Here is a 17,951-nt window from a genome sequence, read left to right on the forward strand (position 1 = left end):
ACGGAAGAGTGGGTTCTACTCCCAGAAGTTCTTATTTCACCAGGCTGGGAACAATCTGGACATTTAGGATTTTTAAAAGCTCCTTGGGCATTTCTAAGGTGTGACCAAAATTGAGACTCATTGGGATAGGGGAAGGGATTTTCATTTTCTTGGACCCCTGGTTAAAAACATGTAATATTAACTCTTTAGGGTGGGTACCATGGAAGGAATCTTATATTGCATTTCTACAGGCAAAACTAACACACAAACAGAAACAAGAAGAAATAAATGCCTTGACTAGTATTTACCTATGACCATAGTCAGCAATGATGAAAATATTCTTGGTCTGGCTTCTTTTGTTCTTTGGCTAGAAAGGCATTGGCATTGTCTCCCCCACCTCCACTGTTTTTCTTGAGATGTGGGCAGTCAGATTCATACTTACTAAAGGCGGTGCATTTCGGCAATATCTAATGTCTCGATTCTTTTTATTTTCTACAAATCAGTGATATGAATTCAACAGCAAAAATATGAGTGAACTATGGTTTTTGAACAAATGAAAAACTGAGTTCTGAATGTGAGAGGAACAATGGCTTTATTAAGTCTGGAATATTCTGATGGACTCATCCAAGTTTAGCGAACAATTTTCTCTAAGCTGTTTTTTCATAACAACATGGTATATTTTGGATTTTGTGAAAATTAAGACAGCTCTTGGCAAATTCAGTGCAATGCTGTGACTCGGGATGATGATATTTTTCTTAGGAATACATAATTATAGTGGTTTAGCTCTCAGGAATATTAGCCTGAATTTTATTTAATTTGGGTTTCTGGACTAAATTCAAATAATCCTTCTCATGTTATACCTGTGAAAATCCCCATGAGCTTTTAAACTGGACATTGCTGTCTTTCTTAAATCTAAATGAGCAGGAATTATCTGATTGTTCCCCACCAGTTGATTGACTAACAGAGATGGTTAAGTAGAGATGACAGTATCTTTCCCTTCCTTTAAGAAGATTCCAGTGCATTAAACTTATTGATATACACTGGAGTTCTTCAATGTTTACATTCTCGAACAACAAAATCAACTAAAGGTTCCTTCTCATGTCTGGGAAATGAGTAAAATGCAAGCATTTTTGTTAGATGCTAATGATTTCTCAAAATGTATTAACCTTTAAATTTGCTAATTGAAAACAAACATGATTGATTATAAGACTATAAAAACTGGATATTTATCCCCACATATGGAAAAATGTTGGTCTTAAAATTATTACAATGGCATTGTAAGCCACATTAAATTTATCTAACATTTCCATATTGTTACCTCTTTAAGAACTTTGATAGTAGGATGTTCAGATAAAATCCCCACTGTAGCTTTGGATTATTCTTAGTAGAGCATAAGCTATCACTTAATTTACAAAGCTTAAGAAGGCTCTGGCTCTCATATATATATTTTAAAAACAATCCCTATTGTTTATTTAATAGCAAGTAATTGTAAAAGTTCCTATCATGCTACTTAACCCTAGTCCTGGCTGCTGCTTTTTGGGGGTTGCTATCCTGGCCCATTCTTCGAAACACTCTATATAATCTAGCAAGGCACATGTCGCCAGGCGTTAGATGGAAACCAGGCTTGCAAACTGTTTTTCACATTTTTCTGTCTGCATCCTTCCAACCTGAGGTGGAGATATTGGGAGTGTGATGGAAGAAAATGCATTGAGTGGGATGTTGGGCCTGGTAAGAGACCAGCCACTGTCCTGTTCTGTGGGAAGGGGTGGGGAGGATTTGTCTATCTGCAGGTAGTAGCTATCTAGGCCGATGCCTCTGAGGCCCTCCAACGAGCTGCCTAATGTTAGGGTCTGGCCTCTGGCCCCCTTGTGGGCCCCTGGGACCTGGCCCAGTTAGTGATAGCCACACAAGGCCGTGAGGCTCAGCTGGTCGTCACTGGGCGAGGACGTGTCAGGATCACTGTAGGTCTGAGTCAGGGCTAAGCTCAGGATTTCTTTCTTTTCTTTGTAAAACCGCAGCTCTTGTCCGGCTTTCCTGGCTTCCTCCAGCTGCCTCAGGGCTATTCGCAGCTCCTGGGAGAGAACTCCTGGTGACTCCCGCTCCTTCATGATCCAGTCCAGGGCCATGTGGCTGCGCATCTTTTCATCCAGGGAATACTGGGAATAGTAGGAGATGACTTCCTGGGAGAAACAGAGTCCACCATGTGGGTTAAGAGCAACAAATGCACGGCGAATGCGGCCTCCCACGCTGCCCCCTGCCCAGCACCTGGTGGGGCTTACCAGCAACCCGGCCTCGCTGATGCTCTCAAGTGAAATCTTACGACAGGAGCAGGTGTTGTGGCACAGTGGGTTAAACCGCTGCTTGTGATGCCCACATCCCATATCAGAGTGCCTGGGTCAAGTCCAGGTTGCTCTGATTCTGATTCAGCTCCCAGCGAGTGTGCCTGGGAGGCAGTGGATGATGGCTCAAGTACCTGAGTCCCTGCCACTCACATAGGAGACCCACAAGGAGTTCCTGGCTCCTGGCTTCATCCTGGTTCAGCCCTGGCTGTTGTAGCCTTTGTGGAAGTGAATAAGCAGATGGAATCCGGCCCCCTCCTTTCTGTGTCATTCTTCCTTTAAAACAAATAAATCTTTGAAACGAGAGAGAGAGAGAGAGGGAGACAGAGAAACCCTATGATACGCTTCTTCAAAGGAAATGAAGGGCTAAGCTAGTTGCACAGAGCAGCTCACTGCAGGCCGAGCGAGAAGGTGCCATCAGGAGGGACTCCGCAATGCCTCCACGACAAAGCTCTGACACTGCTATGGAGAGGACCTCACTGATTCATGGCGCCCATCCACCAGCATCTCCTTTGGCCACACGGAACGAGCAGGAAACAGCGATGCAGAGGGATTTGGGCAGGATGGGATTTGGTCTCATCCACCACAGAAAACAGGGGTTCTGAACTAGGCTTCGAGCCAGGACAGCCAACCTCCCAACCTGCACAAGCAAGATGACAGTCCAAGGAGCTCACGGCAACTATAGACAGAGCTCTACAGACGCACTGTGGAGTGTAGACGTTATCATTATTGGGATCGTACTGATAACTTCATGCTACACTATCTTCTACTTTCAGAAAAAATTAAAAGTTAGTGTCTACCTGTCAGTTCGTGCCTGAACACTTTGCCAACACATTATAACATTGTATCTATGTCCCATCATTGGATTGTCTGGAATGGATGCATTGCTTATTTTTATTTCAATAACATATGGCATTTATTTATGACCTTAACAAATTAAAAACAATCATGGAAAAGTGTTTATAACCAACTGGGCATATTTCAAAGGGCTTTTATAAAATCAAAGGAAAAGGGGTAAAAAAACAGCCAATGCCAATGTCAGTTACTCATTTCTTTTCCATCTCTGACATTTTGAAAGCCAAACTTTCTAAGCAAAGAACAACTACAAACTCCTGGAGCTGCTGCATGTGAAAAAGTCTTTCATCCACCCTTGTCTTGCTAACTGATAGACGCTTTGTTCCTCACACAAAGTGCTGATAGGAAATTTTCCGAAATAAGCCGTCTTCTTTCAATATCTAATGGGAGGTAAAGGAGGGATGGATTGTGGAGGACCACAGGTGCAAACCACTAAATACACAGCACTTGCTATTATTGAGAGGTGTGAAAGTGCTTCTCAGAAGTCAGGAAAAGAGAGTGAGCCCTTGTCTCTCAAAAAAGAAGGAAGAAAACCAAAAAGTTGGTCTAAACAACAACAAAATGGGGTGAAAGGATGCTTGCCCACCTTTGCAGTCATTTCTGTTGTCCACCAGGCTCTTTGGGTAGCAGTGGGAAACACCCTCCCGGTACAACCCACCTGCCTTTCTTCAGTGAGCAGGTTCCGGAAACAGTGTGTTCTCAAATTTCTTTTTGTCCTGGCAGGTGTTAAGAGGGCAGAGACTCAAAGAAGGCAGGGCAGGTGCATGAAGCAGATAGAGGATTTTTAAAAAAGAATTATTTATTTGTTTATTTTATTTTTGGAAAGGGAGAGACGGGGAGAGAGAGAGAGAGAGAGATCTTCCATCTGCTGGTTCACTCCCCAGATGACTGCAACAGCCAGCAACCACGATCCCCATCCAGGTCTCCCGTGTAGGTGTCAGGAAGGTGCAGCATTTGACTTGGACCCTGATCCTGCTGTGCTGATCCCCATCCTGCCTGCCTGCCTCAGGAGTGAATCTCCCCATCAGTCCCATGCCCAGCCAGCTTCCTGGGGGTCTGTGTGGCCAGTCCCTGCCTCCACAGGACGGTTGCTCCTGCTGAACACGGCACCACAGTCCTGGCCGGCAGAGCTCACCTGTCGGGAGCACTTCGTTTCACGAAGGGCCTTCAGGCTTCCGTTCCAGTGCAGCAGCTGGAAAATGGTCATCAGCTCCTGCAAAACCCAAACATCGCCTCTCAGTGGTCCTGAAGCCGACATTCGCACGAGCAAGAGCTGAGCAGGGCAAAACTCTGACCCCAAACACGCCAGCTGAGTCAAAATCACGACGCTGCTGGAACTCCTTGGGGCTTTTCACAAACCAGAAGCCCCAGGTGTCTGGAACTTTCCACCTTTCCCCCCTCCTCCTGTTTTCATACTGGTATAATGAAGTAAGCAAATAATGGCTTAACATCATTCTTTCTTTGTTTAAAATTTATTTCTCTGAGAGGCAGAGACAGACAGAGGTCCTGTCTGTTGTCTACTCCTAAATGCCTGCAACAACTGGGACTGGACCAGGCCAAGCCAGGAACTAGGAACACAATCCAGATCTCCCATGTAGATGGCAGCCTATCCAATTACTTGAGCTATTGCTGCTAGGCCCAGGGTCTGCATTAGTAGGAAGCTGGACCCAGGAATCAAACCCAGACACTCCAAGTAGGATGTGGGTGTCCTAACCAGTAGGCTCAATGCCTGTTCCCTAAAAGCTGACTTTTATTCACTGTTTTTACCTCTGCTTACTCAGGAAAAAGTTTTCATTGTGAAAATTAGAAGATGCATATGCTTAGATTGCAGGCATCTTAAAAGTATTTAGTAAAACTTAATGCTCTAAGATGGTGAGTGTGGGGAGCAATCTGGACTGGACTGAGTTACTGGAATTAAGACTTATTCTATGCATCTGCTCTCCCACAATATGGGGCTGGGAGAGAAGTAAACAGCTTCCGCACAGCTGCCTCCAGTTCAACCAATTAACTGTAGGACTTGCTCCTGATTGGAGAGCAGCGTACTCGGTGTGTGGGCAGCCGAGTTGGGATTGGCAGAGGAGGACTATAAAGGAGGAGAGAGACGGCATGCACCAGGAACATCTATGGGGAACATCTAAGGGAACCCGTGCAGCCCCCGAGAAAGCCGGCCGGCGGTGTGCCGCTCCCCTGCGGAAGTGGGGAATGTGGCTAGGGGGAACCGCCCTTCCACGGAGGTGGAAGGGATAGTAGCCAACCCGGGAAGAACCAGCAGCAAACCCGGGGAGGGCCGAGCAGACGAAAGAACAGCGCAGGGTCCTGTGTCGTTCCTCCACAAAGAGGGGGAGCGACATAATGGTGCCGTGACTCGGATATGAAGCCTAGGCAGGGTTCAGTGTCGTTCCTCCGCGAAGAGGGGGAGCGACATAATGGTGCCGTGACTCGGATAGGAAACCTGACTCGGATAGGAAACCTGACTCGGAATAGGAAACCTAGCTTGGATAGGAAACCTAGGACGGATAAAAAACTTAGGAGGGAAGAAACGGGAAGAAATGGGAAAATATCGGAGAGAGAAACTAGCAAAGAGCCTAGGGAAAATACCGGAGAGAGAGACTAGCGAAGAGCCTAGGGGAAAGCCGGACGAGAAAGGTGCCGGAAGAAGCTATTGAAAGCCTAGGCATAGACTCGGATATGGACTGTGGGAAAGAAGTTAGGATTGAAAGCGAAAGTGAAAGCTTTCATAGACTCGGATACAGACTACGGGGGGAAGCTGGGAGAAATCTCTAAGGTCGAAAGCGAAAGTGAAAGCTAGAACAAACAGACTCGGACGCGGACTGTGGGGAGAGGCCAGGAGAAATGAGGGAGGAGTATTGTTGGAGGAAAGCTTGGGGAAACATACCGGGTAGAGAAAAATGTTAGGGAAATTGAAGCCGCGGGGGGCAGGCCAAGGCGGACACGAAAGCCACTTTGGGATTCTCAAGTTAGCCCGGGAATAGGGGGCGAAAAGTTGAAACCAGAAGCTGAAACGTGAGCCTGGTTGGGATCCGTCTGATTAGCCCGGGGAGCAAAGGACGGGAAGCCAAACCGTGGGGCGGAGACGTACGCTGGGTTGAATTCGCCAGGCTAGCCCGGGGAACTTAGATTGAATGCTAGTGGCGGACACGTAAGCTACGCTGTGTTACTCGCGGAAGCCGCCGCGTGCAGAGAGAGCACGGGGCGTGAATAGATAGGGAACGGGGCTGGCGTAGGCCGTGGTGCAGACGCGAAGGCGTGGAGACCGCGGAGCGCGCGAAGCCAAGCCGCGCAAAGCCGGGAAGCTGCGCAGATGAAAGAGGCGCGGGCTGAAGCGGCTCAACCGGGAAGCTGCCGAGAAGCAGCCTCGGGGCGGGCACCGGAAAGCCGCAGGGATAAGAGAAACAAAAGTTTAGAAGTAAAATGAGAGAAATGGGAATGTTGGCAGACAGAAGTAAAATGGGAGAAATAGGAATGCCCGGAGATAGAGAAATAGAGAAATAGAAAGGCCTCCCTACAACACTGCAATGTGAGAGCTTGGATTCGGTCTGCCTGATTAAGTGAGGCGATGAGTACGATGAGCACCTGCGGCGGCTAGCAGCTTATGCGCTGCAGGTCACCGAAGACAGGCACGAATTAACATCAGTAAGGCTTCCCCCACAAAAAGGCAATGAGAAGGCTTGGATTCGGTTTGCCTGATAGGTTTTGTAAGCCCCTGCAGGCTCGACCAGAGCATGCGCTGCAGGGCACCGAACACAGGCACGCATCAGCGCCTAAAAACCTCCTCACAACATGGTGAAGAGAGGACCCGGATTCGGTTTGCCTGATAGGACTTGTAAGAGCCTGTGGCAACTCTAGCAAGTAGAGCAGAGTGTGTGCCGCGGGACACCGAAGACAGGCGCGTATCAACGCCAAAAAATAAAAAGAAAGGGGGATCTGTGGGGAGCAATCTGGACTGGACTGAGTTACTGGAATTAAGACTTATTCTATGCATCTGCTCTCCCACAATATGGGGCTGGGAGAGAAGTAAACAGCTTCCGCACAGCTGCCTCCAGTTCAACCAATTAACTGTAGGACTTGCTCCTGATTGGAGAGCAGCGTACTCGGTGTGTGGGCAGCCGAGTTGGGATTGGCAGAGGAGGACTATAAAGGAGGAGAGAGACGGCATGCACCAGGAACATCTATGGGGAACATCTAAGGGAACCCGTGCAGCCCCCGAGAAAGCCGGCCGGCGGTGTGCCGCTCCCCTGCGGAAGTGGGGAATGTGGCTAGGGGGAACCGCCCTTCCACGGAGGTGGAAGGGATAGTAGCCAACCCGGGAAGAACCAGCAGCAAACCCGGGGAGGGCCGAGCAGACGAAAGAACAGCGCAGGGTCCTGTGTCGTTCCTCCACAAAGAGGGGGAGCGACATAATGGTGCCGTGACTCGGATATGAAGCCTAGGCAGGGTTCAGTGTCGTTCCTCCGCGAAGAGGGGGAGCGACAGTGAGAAGAGCAAATACTATTATTCTCATGTCTAAAGTTGGCATTAGGATGAAGTGTTTTTCTTCTTTTCCGTCTGAGATCTGTTTGGGATTTTGTTTCTGTTCCTCCACACAGTGAACCTCTGAGAGCCCACAGAGCTCCCAGGAAAAGCAAAACTATTTGTTTTTGTTGATTAAAATAGACACAAATATCAGCTGATTTGCTCCTTCTGCCCCAAATGGAGACCCCACTGTCCCCTTGGGGGTGGTGGGGAGAGAAGGAGGAAAAGAGAGAGGGGGAGAAAGAGAAGGAAGGAAGGAAGGAAGGAAAGTTGGTTGAGAATGTACTCCAGGAATTCTAAATGCTATGAAGTGTTGTTAAAATAAAGGGCACGTGTACAACGGTGCACTCTTACCATGTTGACTATTTGATTTAAAAATGTGAAATGTGCCCAGGGAGTCCACCTTGCTCATGTCTTCTCTCCTCCTTGCTCCTGTCCAGATTTTCACTCCGTGACATCACCATGCTAATTTGGAAAAGATGGCTTTGTTCCAGAAATCAAACCTTGGCTAATCTGGCTTTCACAGCTGTGCAACCAGTCTTTCCATCAAAGCAGCCCCAGCGGCTCGGCGGGGTAAATTTGTTCTGCTTTTCCCTCTGTTACCCCAAACCTCTCACTAAATGCCAAATACTTTATGTTCCAACAAAGAACAGGACCTGTGATGTAACAGGATGGCCAATATTTGCAAATAAGAAATTTCTTTTGGGTTTATGTTATGTTTTTTAAAGAATCTACTTGAATTTTGTACTCTATTGTAAAAAAAAAAAAAACACACACACACACACACAACACACAAAGGGGCCAGTGTTGTAGCATAATAGGTAAAGCCACTGCCTGGGACCCTGACATTGCATATGGGAGCCAGTTGGTTTCCCAGCTGCTCCACTTCTGATTCAGCTAGTCCCGGTTGGGGCGCCAGATTCTGTCCCGGTTGCCCCTCTTCCAGGCCAGCTCTCTGCTGTGGCCTGGGAGTGCAGTGGAGGATGGCCCAAGTGCTTGGGCCCTGCACCCCATGGGAGACCAGGAGAAGTACCTGGCTCCTGCCATCGGATCAGCGCAGTGCGCCAGCCGCAGTGCGCCAGCCGTGGCAGCCATTGGAGGGTGAACCAACGGCAAAGGAAGACCTTTCTCTCTGTCTCTCTCTCTCACTGTCCACTCTGCCTGTAAAAAAAAAAAAAAAAAGAAAAAAAAAAAAAAAAGAAAGTGGTTGCCTGAAACATGAACTCTTCTTCCTCCATCATCTTGCTGGCTCTCATTCTTACTCACACGCTAAGTCTCCCTCCCCCGAAAAACTGCTGTCATTCCACCCGGCAATTAATCCTCATTCCCTCTGAGAATCCTGGGTTCCACTGCGAACAGAACCAGAAGCCATTCTCATGCCCCTTGATCACCTCCCTCTTTGGAAAAATGTCCCCAGATACACTTGAACTGTTGTTGCCTCCAGGAGGGGCTCATCCCTGGTTGGTCTAAGCTTCTGTCCCATTAGCAAGCGGTTTTGCACTAACACAACTCACTGCTGCTTCTCCTGCTCCGAAAGTCCCCTGGGGAGCAGGGGCTCCTTCCCACAGTCTGGCATTACGACCTAGCCAGTTTCCGTCCTCGGTAGCACAGTAGCTGCACCCTCATTTTACAAAGTATAGCCCGGTATTTCCACACACTTCCTGTGCCACTTCTTTATCTCCCTTCCTAAGACGGAATCATTATCTTCAAATCCTCCTGCTGTTACTGCTGCAATGTAAGGGCAGCACCCAGCCTCTTGCCTGTCTCCCTAGCCCAGGGTGCCCTTGCCTGTCCTTTATCAAAAGGAACTCACTGAATTGAGAGAGTCGTACGGCTGGCCTAACAAGGTTCTAATCACTGGACTCCAGGAGTCATTTCCTTCCCCAGCTGAAAAGCACACTGACGGCCAGCGTTGTCCTAGGTGGTTTGTGTAGGGGAATTCCAGGTCTGGGCAGAATGTCACTGCCACCTGCACAACCCCTGGACCAACTGGAGCCCACACGGTCACCATAAATTCCCTAGGGAGCGCAGCATCACTGACCCAATCAGAGGAAGGTCACAGGCACCACTGACCAACCAGGAACTTGGGCATGAGCTGATGACGCACCTCTCAGCCCAATTTCAATCTATAGGAACTGTGCCCCTAAGTCCTCAGGGAGCCCTGGAATTCAGCACTAGCTGCCTGGCTCCTTGCTCTGCACTTTGCAATAAACCCCCACTTTCTTCCACCACCCTGATGTCAGAGATTGGCTTTCTGTGCATAGCGGAAGCAGACGGGGTTTGGGGGTTCTATAGAGCAGCTCCTCCAACTAGTTTGTAAGGGACGGCTGTCTGAGCTGTGGGCGCAGCCTGGGAAATCCCTGCACTGTTGCTACTGGCAGGGAGAGGCTTTGTGGACCCCTGTGAGGAACAGCGTCCTGGGGTCACCACGCTGCATTTTCCTCCCTCTCATTCTCTAGCAGAGAAACCCTGGGGAGGCTGGCTTCCTGAGTGAGGTGGCAGACGCAGGATTTAGGATGCGTGAGTGAAGTCACGCGTGTTCAGAGACTTTGATTTCATGGTTTGCATTAATTTTGAGTATTTAAAATATTATATTGAGATGACTGCTTGTCCTAGCAGTTCAGATGCTTGCATTCCACATCAGAGTGCCTGGGTTCAGTTTCTATTTCTGCCGTCTAGTTCCACTTTCCTGCAGATGCAGGCCCTGGGAGGCAGCAGGTGATGGCCCAAGTACTTGGGTCTCTGCCACCCACACAGGAAACTTGGATTGAGTTCCAGGCTCCCAGCTTCAGGCTGGCCCATCCCCACCATGGTGGGCATCTGGAGAGTGAACCAACAGACGGGAGTGTTCTCTCTCTCTTTCTTCCCTTCTCCCTCTTTCTCTGCCTCTCAAATAAGAATAAGATAAAATAAAATAAAAGGTTGCATATAATATTATTTATCTTGATTGCTGAGGTTATTCAATTTTATGCCTGTGACAAATGTCTCACTGGCCTAAGCCTAGTGTGGGCCCTTCTCCTGGGTTCACCTCAGGGACAAGCCTGCCTTTAAGGGTATGAGGCTCGGGCAGTCACCCAGGGCTCAGAACTTGACTTAATGCCCTGCTGTCTTGAAATTCTTAATACTTTTTGAAGAAGCGTCTTTGCATTTTCACAATGCACTCAGCTCTGCAAATTAATGTAGCTGAACTTGATCAGCAAAAGCATTTTACTTATTCATTCATTTTAGATTTATTTGTTTATTTTAAAGTTGTAGAAAAGAGGGAGAGATAGAATTTCCAACCACTGATTCACTCCCCAGACAGCCACAACAACCAGAGCTGGGCCAGGCTGATGACAGGAGCCAGGATCTTCCTCCAGGTCTCCCAGTTCGGTGGCAGTGGCCCCAGCACCTGGGCCATCTTCCGCTGCTTTTCCCAGGCCATCAGCAGGGAGCTGGATGGGAAGTGGAACAGCTGGGACACGAACCTGCACCTATATGGGTTGCTGGCGTTGCAGGCAGTGGTTCAACCCCACTACACCACAATGCCAGCCCCAGCAAAAACAGTTTAAAATTGAACCTGGGTCCAGCATTGTGGTTTAACCCACTGCCTAGTATGCCGGCATCCCATTGAACACTGCAGTTGAAGTCTCGCCTACTCAGTTCAGATCCAGCTCCCTGCTAATGCTCCTGGGGAGGCAGTGAAAAATGGCCCAAGTCCTCGGGTCCCTGACACCCCCAGGGAGACTTGAATGGAGCTCCTGACTCCTGGCTTCCTTAGACCTGGCCCGGCCCAAGCTGTTGTGACCATTTGGGGAGTGGATGGCAAATCTCTCCCTCGCCTCCTCCCTTGCTATTGCTCTGCCTTTCAAAAATAATAAATCTTAAAAAAAAAAAAAAAAAAAGAGGAGGAGGAAGAAAAACAGATTCGAAGGAGAATCGAGCTGTGCATTTTCTTTCCTCTTCGAGGAAGACTACAGTTGCAACTCTCTGCCTACAGCTCTCCTGGTTCCTTCTGCCATTCATTCCATTTAAAGGGACAACAACTGGGCCCTGTCCTCACGGCCTGCTGGGGTTGCCTCCTGCTAGAAGCAGTGTTTGACTTCCCGGCTACTTTGTGGGAAGAAAATGCTCCCGCTGTGCTCTGGGACTCTGTCTGGGAGACTGGCTTGGTTCTGTGATTCATCAGATATAAGAAAAACAAACACTGTAAATGGAGAACTTGAAAAACAGGTGGGCACCATCTCCCCACCCAAGAGAATGGATTTAAGAGGAAATTTGTTTATGGGATGAGGTTTTAAAAGGCGACCTGGAGAATTTAGCAAAGATGTAAATAAACAACCCTGCCTTGGATTGCATTAGGCTTCAGAATAAATATATTAACCAGCTTCAGTCAAAGTCGGCCTAGAACCTGACCTTGACGAGACCCAGGGACGAGGGCTGCTCACAGCCCTCCCCTGAGACGCAGGCACCCGGCATCCCTCCCACGAAGTGAAGGTAAGCAGAGGCTGATCACGTTTCCTCCCCAGGGCAGTCGGGAGACACCAGCCTTGCTTTTATACGGTGTGGCCGTGCATAGCCAGAGGCACACACACATCTATCACCCAACCCGGGGTACTGCACCACTGTGTCGGCTGCAGGCGCAGCCTGGCCTGTGGTCAGTTCTCACAGTGTGCATGCACAGGCCGACGCCTGGAACCCAGGCCACTGAGCGGTGTGCCTGGGTCCCAACAGGCGACCCAGCCCCCCAGCAGAAGGAAGAGGGATGTTTTTAGTGGACCCTCCTGGGTAGCCAGTATCCCTGTTCAGAGGAGGTGGCTGGAACTCCCTGCCCTCACGTTGTCCCTGTCCGGGACTCAGGCTCCAGTATGACAATGTGGGAAGCAACACTACAGCAGGATTCAAATGATTGCTTCACGTATTAAATGTCTCCCCTCACAGACCACAAAGGAAACACAGTGCACAGCAAGGCCAGTGAAGTATTACTAAAGCGAGGTGAGTAGAGCCTTGCATAGCACTTGGAAGGAATACTGGGAATTTTTTTTTTTATCTTGCCTTGCACACCTTTGGCAGACTAACTAACCCAGCCCCATTCAAAACCATTCTTGATTTTTCTGAAGATAGCTACTGAATGGCATATAAGCTACTGTGTAGGGGGGTAGGCAATGTTAATTTTATGAGGAGAAAAGTACGATATTCTTTAGATGGGATGGGGAGGGAGGAATGAAATAACTTTCCTCTTTCCAGCAAGCATGACGCTTTATAATTGTCATGTTACGGGGCCGTGCTGTGGCTTAGCGGGTTAAGCAGACATCTGGGCGCCAGTTTGAGGTCCAGCTGCTCCACTTCCGATCCAGCTCTCTGCTATGGCCTGGGAAAGCAGCAGGAGATGGGCAAAGTACTTGGGCCCCTGCACCCACGTGAGAGACCCGGATGAAACTACTGGCTCCTGGCTTTGGCCTGGCTCAGCCCTGGCCTTTGCGGGATGGAACTTCTCTCTCCCTCTGCCTCTGCCTCTCCCTCTCTGTAACTCTGCCCTTCAAATAAATAAATAAATCCTTTTTTTAAAAAATGAAAGAATCATATTTTTTAATTCTACAAAATGGGCACTGTTATTCCAATTTTATAAGTGAGAAAATAGAATCTCAGAATGGGCAAGCTCTCTGGTGGCAGATGGTACAGTGGGCTTCACACACGTTCTTGAGTTTTTAAAAGTTTATGTTCTTCCCCCATGCCACACTCCCCTCTTCTACTTTTTTCTCTGTGTGAGTTTAGATAGTTATGGGAAAAAAAGGGAGGGAGACATTCTCAGCACCAGCCTTTTACTCTGGGGCAGAGCCCTGAGCTGTTTTGTGCAGGGTAACTAAGCTGTCCACACAGCAAGTTCAGGGTAGAGACAGCTGTCAGGGAAGCCAGCCAGAGGCCTCTGGCATTTCAAGTAACATCATCCCTCAGCAACAGGAGGGGATTTCAAGTCACTCATGGAAAAATGGAGTTAAAGATACGTTTATTTGGGTGTAAAAATTTGAGGGGTAGGCACTTGGCACAGTAGTTAAAGCCACTGCTTGGTTGCCCATATTCCATCCCAGGGTGCTTGGATGAGGGGTGGGGTACTGAAGAGACACCCTGATTTAAAATGATGGATGGGAAGGTCGTGGCCACCTGAGAAATGGCTGGCTGACTGGTCAGGAAGCGTCAGGAAGGGACAGAGGGAATGTTTGCAAGTTGGTGGCCTGAGGCCTCAGCTGCAACACTACCAGAAGTCACGCTGCAAGGAACATTTTTGTTCATGAAATTGCTTCTTGGAATCAAACCATATAGTCTACGATTTTTTTTTTTTTTTTGACAGGCAGTGTGGACAGTGAGAGAGAGAGAGACAGAGAGAAAGGTCTTCCTTTGCCGTTGGTTCACCCTCCAATGGCCGCTGTGGCCAGCGCGCTGCGGCCGGTGCACCGCGCTGATCCGATGGCAGGAGCCAGGTACTTATCCTGGTCTCCCATGGGGTGCAGGACCCAAGTACTTGGGCCATCCTCCACTGCACTCCTGGGTCATAGCAGAGAGCTGGCCAGGAAGAGGGGCAACCGGGACAGAATCTGGTGCCCCGACCGGGACTAGAACCTGGTGTGCGGGCGCCGCTAGGCGGAGGATTAACCTAGTGAGCCGCGGCGCCGGCCTAGTCTATGATTACTTCTTGCAATCTGATGTAACAAAATAGAATTTGGGGTGTAAAGACTCTTTGTTATTTTATGCATTGATTCCTACCAGCCTCGTATGAGTTTGTTGTAAACACTGTTTACTATCCCTAACCTACTGAACATCACAGGTTAGCCTGGTTTACCTTACACTTGGGCGAGAAACTTGCATTAGCTATGAGCAGGCAAAATGGTCTAATACAGAGTCTGTTTTATAACAACGAGTTGAATATCTCATGCAATTTACTGAACATGGTACTGGAAGTGACAACAGAACAACTGCGTAGCTACACTTCTGCATCATTGTGGACTCAAAACTGTCCGTTGAACCACTGTTAAGTCAGGAGATGCCAGAAGCTTCGTGGCTCTAACGCTGCTTGTCAGCCGTGGAGGAAAGAGGACGATTCGCCGCTCAACTGTCTTATTTGGTTGATGAAGGGGTGGCAGGTCTTGTTGAATAGAGACACCTGAACTGAGGGGTTATTGTTCAATGTGCACTTACGTAAGCACCTTCATCTATGATTTCTGTGAATTAGGAATCTGAAGGCTAAACTGTTTGGCCTGCGGTGCTCCTCCCCTGTTCGTTAGACGTAAGTCTTGCTTCCCTTCACGAAAGCAAAGATTGTGCCTCGTTTGCTTGTTAGTGCTTGCCTACCGAGTTGTGGTGAAGGATGGACTACCGTGCTGTGTTCCAGGCAGGTTAGTGTTTTGAACCCTAATTACTGTTACAGGAGATAGTGGTGAGGAGAGCTGTAGTCCCCCCAGGTCCCTAGGTTGGGTCATCCAGTACTGGTGTGGCCGGAAGTCCGGCAGTACCTGAAACTCCAGCATGGTCTTCCCCATGTTTGACTCCAGCATGTAGTGATAGGCTCCGATACTCGTGCCAGGATCGTCCGCGTCATCTAAAGTGCCCTGGGGGCGGAAAGCAGAAAAGAAAACATCATTGCTTTTTCCTCCCTTTCTCCCTGCAGGCACAAATTAATCCCAAGGCCACACAGTAAGCCTATTGTGGGCCCAGCCGGGGGTGGAGCACCTTTTTTTCTGCCAAGGGCTGTTTGGATATTTATAACATCATTTGCAGGCCTTACAAAATTACTAACTTAAAAATTAGCTAGGTATAGATTTATCAAATGTCGAGTCCTGCCTGTGGTTGCCTTGGCAGGGCCAGACCTGATGATTTTACGGGACTTAGACCGCCTGTGGGAGGCTCCCCAGACCTACATCAGCGACCGCTGCACACCAAGCAGATAGACTCCCAAATCTCACCAGAGTAAAGAGGGCTCTGCAATCAATTTCAGTCTTTTGATTGGAGCACTAGCTGAGAAGCTGGCACATGACACAGTAGGTTAAGTTGCCACCTGTGACACTCTTATGAGCAGCACTCCATTTGAGCGGCGGTTCAAGTCCTGGCTACTCCTCTTCCTATCCAGGTCCCTGCTAATGCACTTGGGAAAGCAGCAGAAGATGGCTCAATTGCTTGGACCCCTGACACCCACTTGGGAGATCCTGATGGAGTTCCAGGCTCTTGGCTTTGGTCTGACCCAGCCCTGGCCTTTGTGGTCATTTGGGGAGTCAACCAGCAGATGGAAGATCTCTGTCTCTCCCTCTCTCTGTCTTGGCCTCTTTCTCTGTAACTCTGCCTTTCAAATAAGTAAAATCTTGAAAAAACAAGACTATTAGCTTATTATATGCTTGCTGATAAAATAATTACCCTGAAGTAGAAGTCCTTGTAGCAGTGCACAGACACTTTTTGTTGGTGATGACTGTGAGGCCCGTGTGATTGCCCGCAAGGCCACCTTCTTTGTTGTCCGTTGACATCTCGGGATACTGACCTTGCTCCAGTTCCAATAATCACCAAGCGAGATTGTGAAACTCACACAGAAAGAATTCGCCAGTTGTGCGAACCATTCATATTTTATTGCCAGGATTCTTAATGGGAGCTTTTCATAACACATGGGTGTTCAGGCTGGAGTCACGGATCTTGGTTTTTATTTTTTCATTCCCAGACCACTTACTCTTTAGGAAACAAGGTGGGTGGGTGATGGGGAGAAATGAGCTTGCCCCTCAACGTGGTTGTGCGGAGTGAGGCTGGGCCGCTGAGGCCCTGGAATGGCGTTCGTGCCTACCCTTCGAGATCCCACGGCCTGGGCTTCCTGGGAAGGTGGGCAAAGGTGACTGTGTGAGACTGAACAAGCAACTGCCTGCATCAGATAGCAGCAAATTTATAGCTTTTGAATGCAATCACATTAACGCACTGCTGCTGAAATATTTATGTTGGCTTTTTAAATATCTCAGAGGAATGCCATCCAGAAGCCTGTGGGCCATATTTATTCTCTTTCCTTAGAAATTTCCATGAAAAATGATAAATTACATTTACACGGAGGGCCCCTCCCCGCTCCTGAGTAAATTCCACACTTACATAAATCAGGCGTCATTTTCCTAACTTCTCTTCCTCAAAGGCACTTGAAATTTACAGGGCCGGAAAATAAAGGCTTCCTTTCATCCTCAGAGCAGATCCAGAGCAGGGCTCCCGGCTCTCTCCCTGCCCAGTCAATCACTCTGCCTCGCCTGCTGCTTCCCCAGCTCTCCTCTGAATGATACAAGCATTTACGAGGGAAAAGGGCCACTGGGTCTGAGACTGTCTCCTCCTTATCAGCAGAATGACAGAACGACTCTGGCCAGGTTCAGGGAACAGAAAAGGTTTCTTAGAGAAGCGATGTCCGCATCACCAGCAAGCCAGAGGCGGCCAAGCCTTTTGGTAAAGCCCAGTTCTCACACTGAGTGCACAAAGGGACGCACTGCCGCAGACCGGGACCTAGGTTTCCGCCATGACTTGTACTCAGAGGGAATGGGATTGCAGTTGCAAAGTATTCATGGGACAAAGAATCTAGTCCCGGTTTGCAGTCAAAACATCTCACTTAAATTTCTAAGACAGTGTTCTTTGTTCTTAAAGCACTTTGCATTATGTTATGTCCCTTGCAGAAACTGTCTAAGCCCTTTGAAAGGAATGCACAAGGCTGGCATTGTGGGGCGGCAGATTAAGGGGCTCTCTGTGACACTGGCATCCCATACTGGAACACCAGTTTGAGTCCTGACTGCCCCACTTCTGATCCAGCTCCCTGCTAATGGATCTGGGACAGCAGTGGAAGATGGCCCAAGTCCTTGGACCCCTGACACTCCTATGGGAGACTCCAACGGAGTTCCTGACTCCTGGTTCAGCCTGCCCCAGCCCCAGCTACGGCAGACATCTGGGGAGTGAACTAGATAAAGGAAGATCTCTCTCTCTTTCTTTCCCTCTCTCCCTTCTTTCTCTCTTTGTCACTTTGCCTTTCAAATAAATAAATATTAATTTTTAAAAAGAATGATATTAATTATGGTATTTTTAATTTTTTAAAGATTTATTTATTTATTTGAAAGGCAGAGTTACAAAGAAGCAGAGGTAGAGAGGTAGAGAGAGAGAGAGAGAGAGAGAGAGGTCTTCCATCCACTGGTTCACTCCCCAGATGGCTGCAACAGCTGAAGCTGTGCCAATCCGAAGCCAGGAGCCAAGAGCATCTTCTGGATCTCCCGTGCA

At 48.5% G+C, this 17,951-nt stretch overlaps 1 protein-coding gene across 1 annotated transcript in view; it reads right to left on the minus strand.

Annotated features, from left to right (window-relative positions):
- Nucleotides 1-554: 554 nt before the first annotated feature.
- LIX1 (limb and CNS expressed 1) overlaps nucleotides 555-17,951 on the minus strand; it is a 56,871-nt gene continuing 39,474 nt past the window's right edge. Inside the window, exons 4-6 of the mRNA XM_002713928.6 lie at nucleotides 15,194-15,289; nucleotides 4,309-4,386; nucleotides 555-2,159 (exon numbers count right to left, since the gene is read on the minus strand). Coding sequence (XP_002713974.1) covers nucleotides 1,872-2,159; nucleotides 4,309-4,386; nucleotides 15,194-15,289 — 462 coding nt within the window. The 3' untranslated portion in view covers nucleotides 555-1,871. The remainder of the gene's footprint in view (nucleotides 2,160-4,308; nucleotides 4,387-15,193; nucleotides 15,290-17,951) is intronic.

The sequence above is a fragment of the Oryctolagus cuniculus genome, chromosome 14 (assembly GCF_051225735.1).
Source record: "Oryctolagus cuniculus isolate XC-2025 breed Fujian yellow rabbit chromosome 14, ASM5122573v1, whole genome shotgun sequence".
NCBI lineage: Eukaryota > Metazoa > Chordata > Mammalia > Lagomorpha > Leporidae > Oryctolagus > Oryctolagus cuniculus.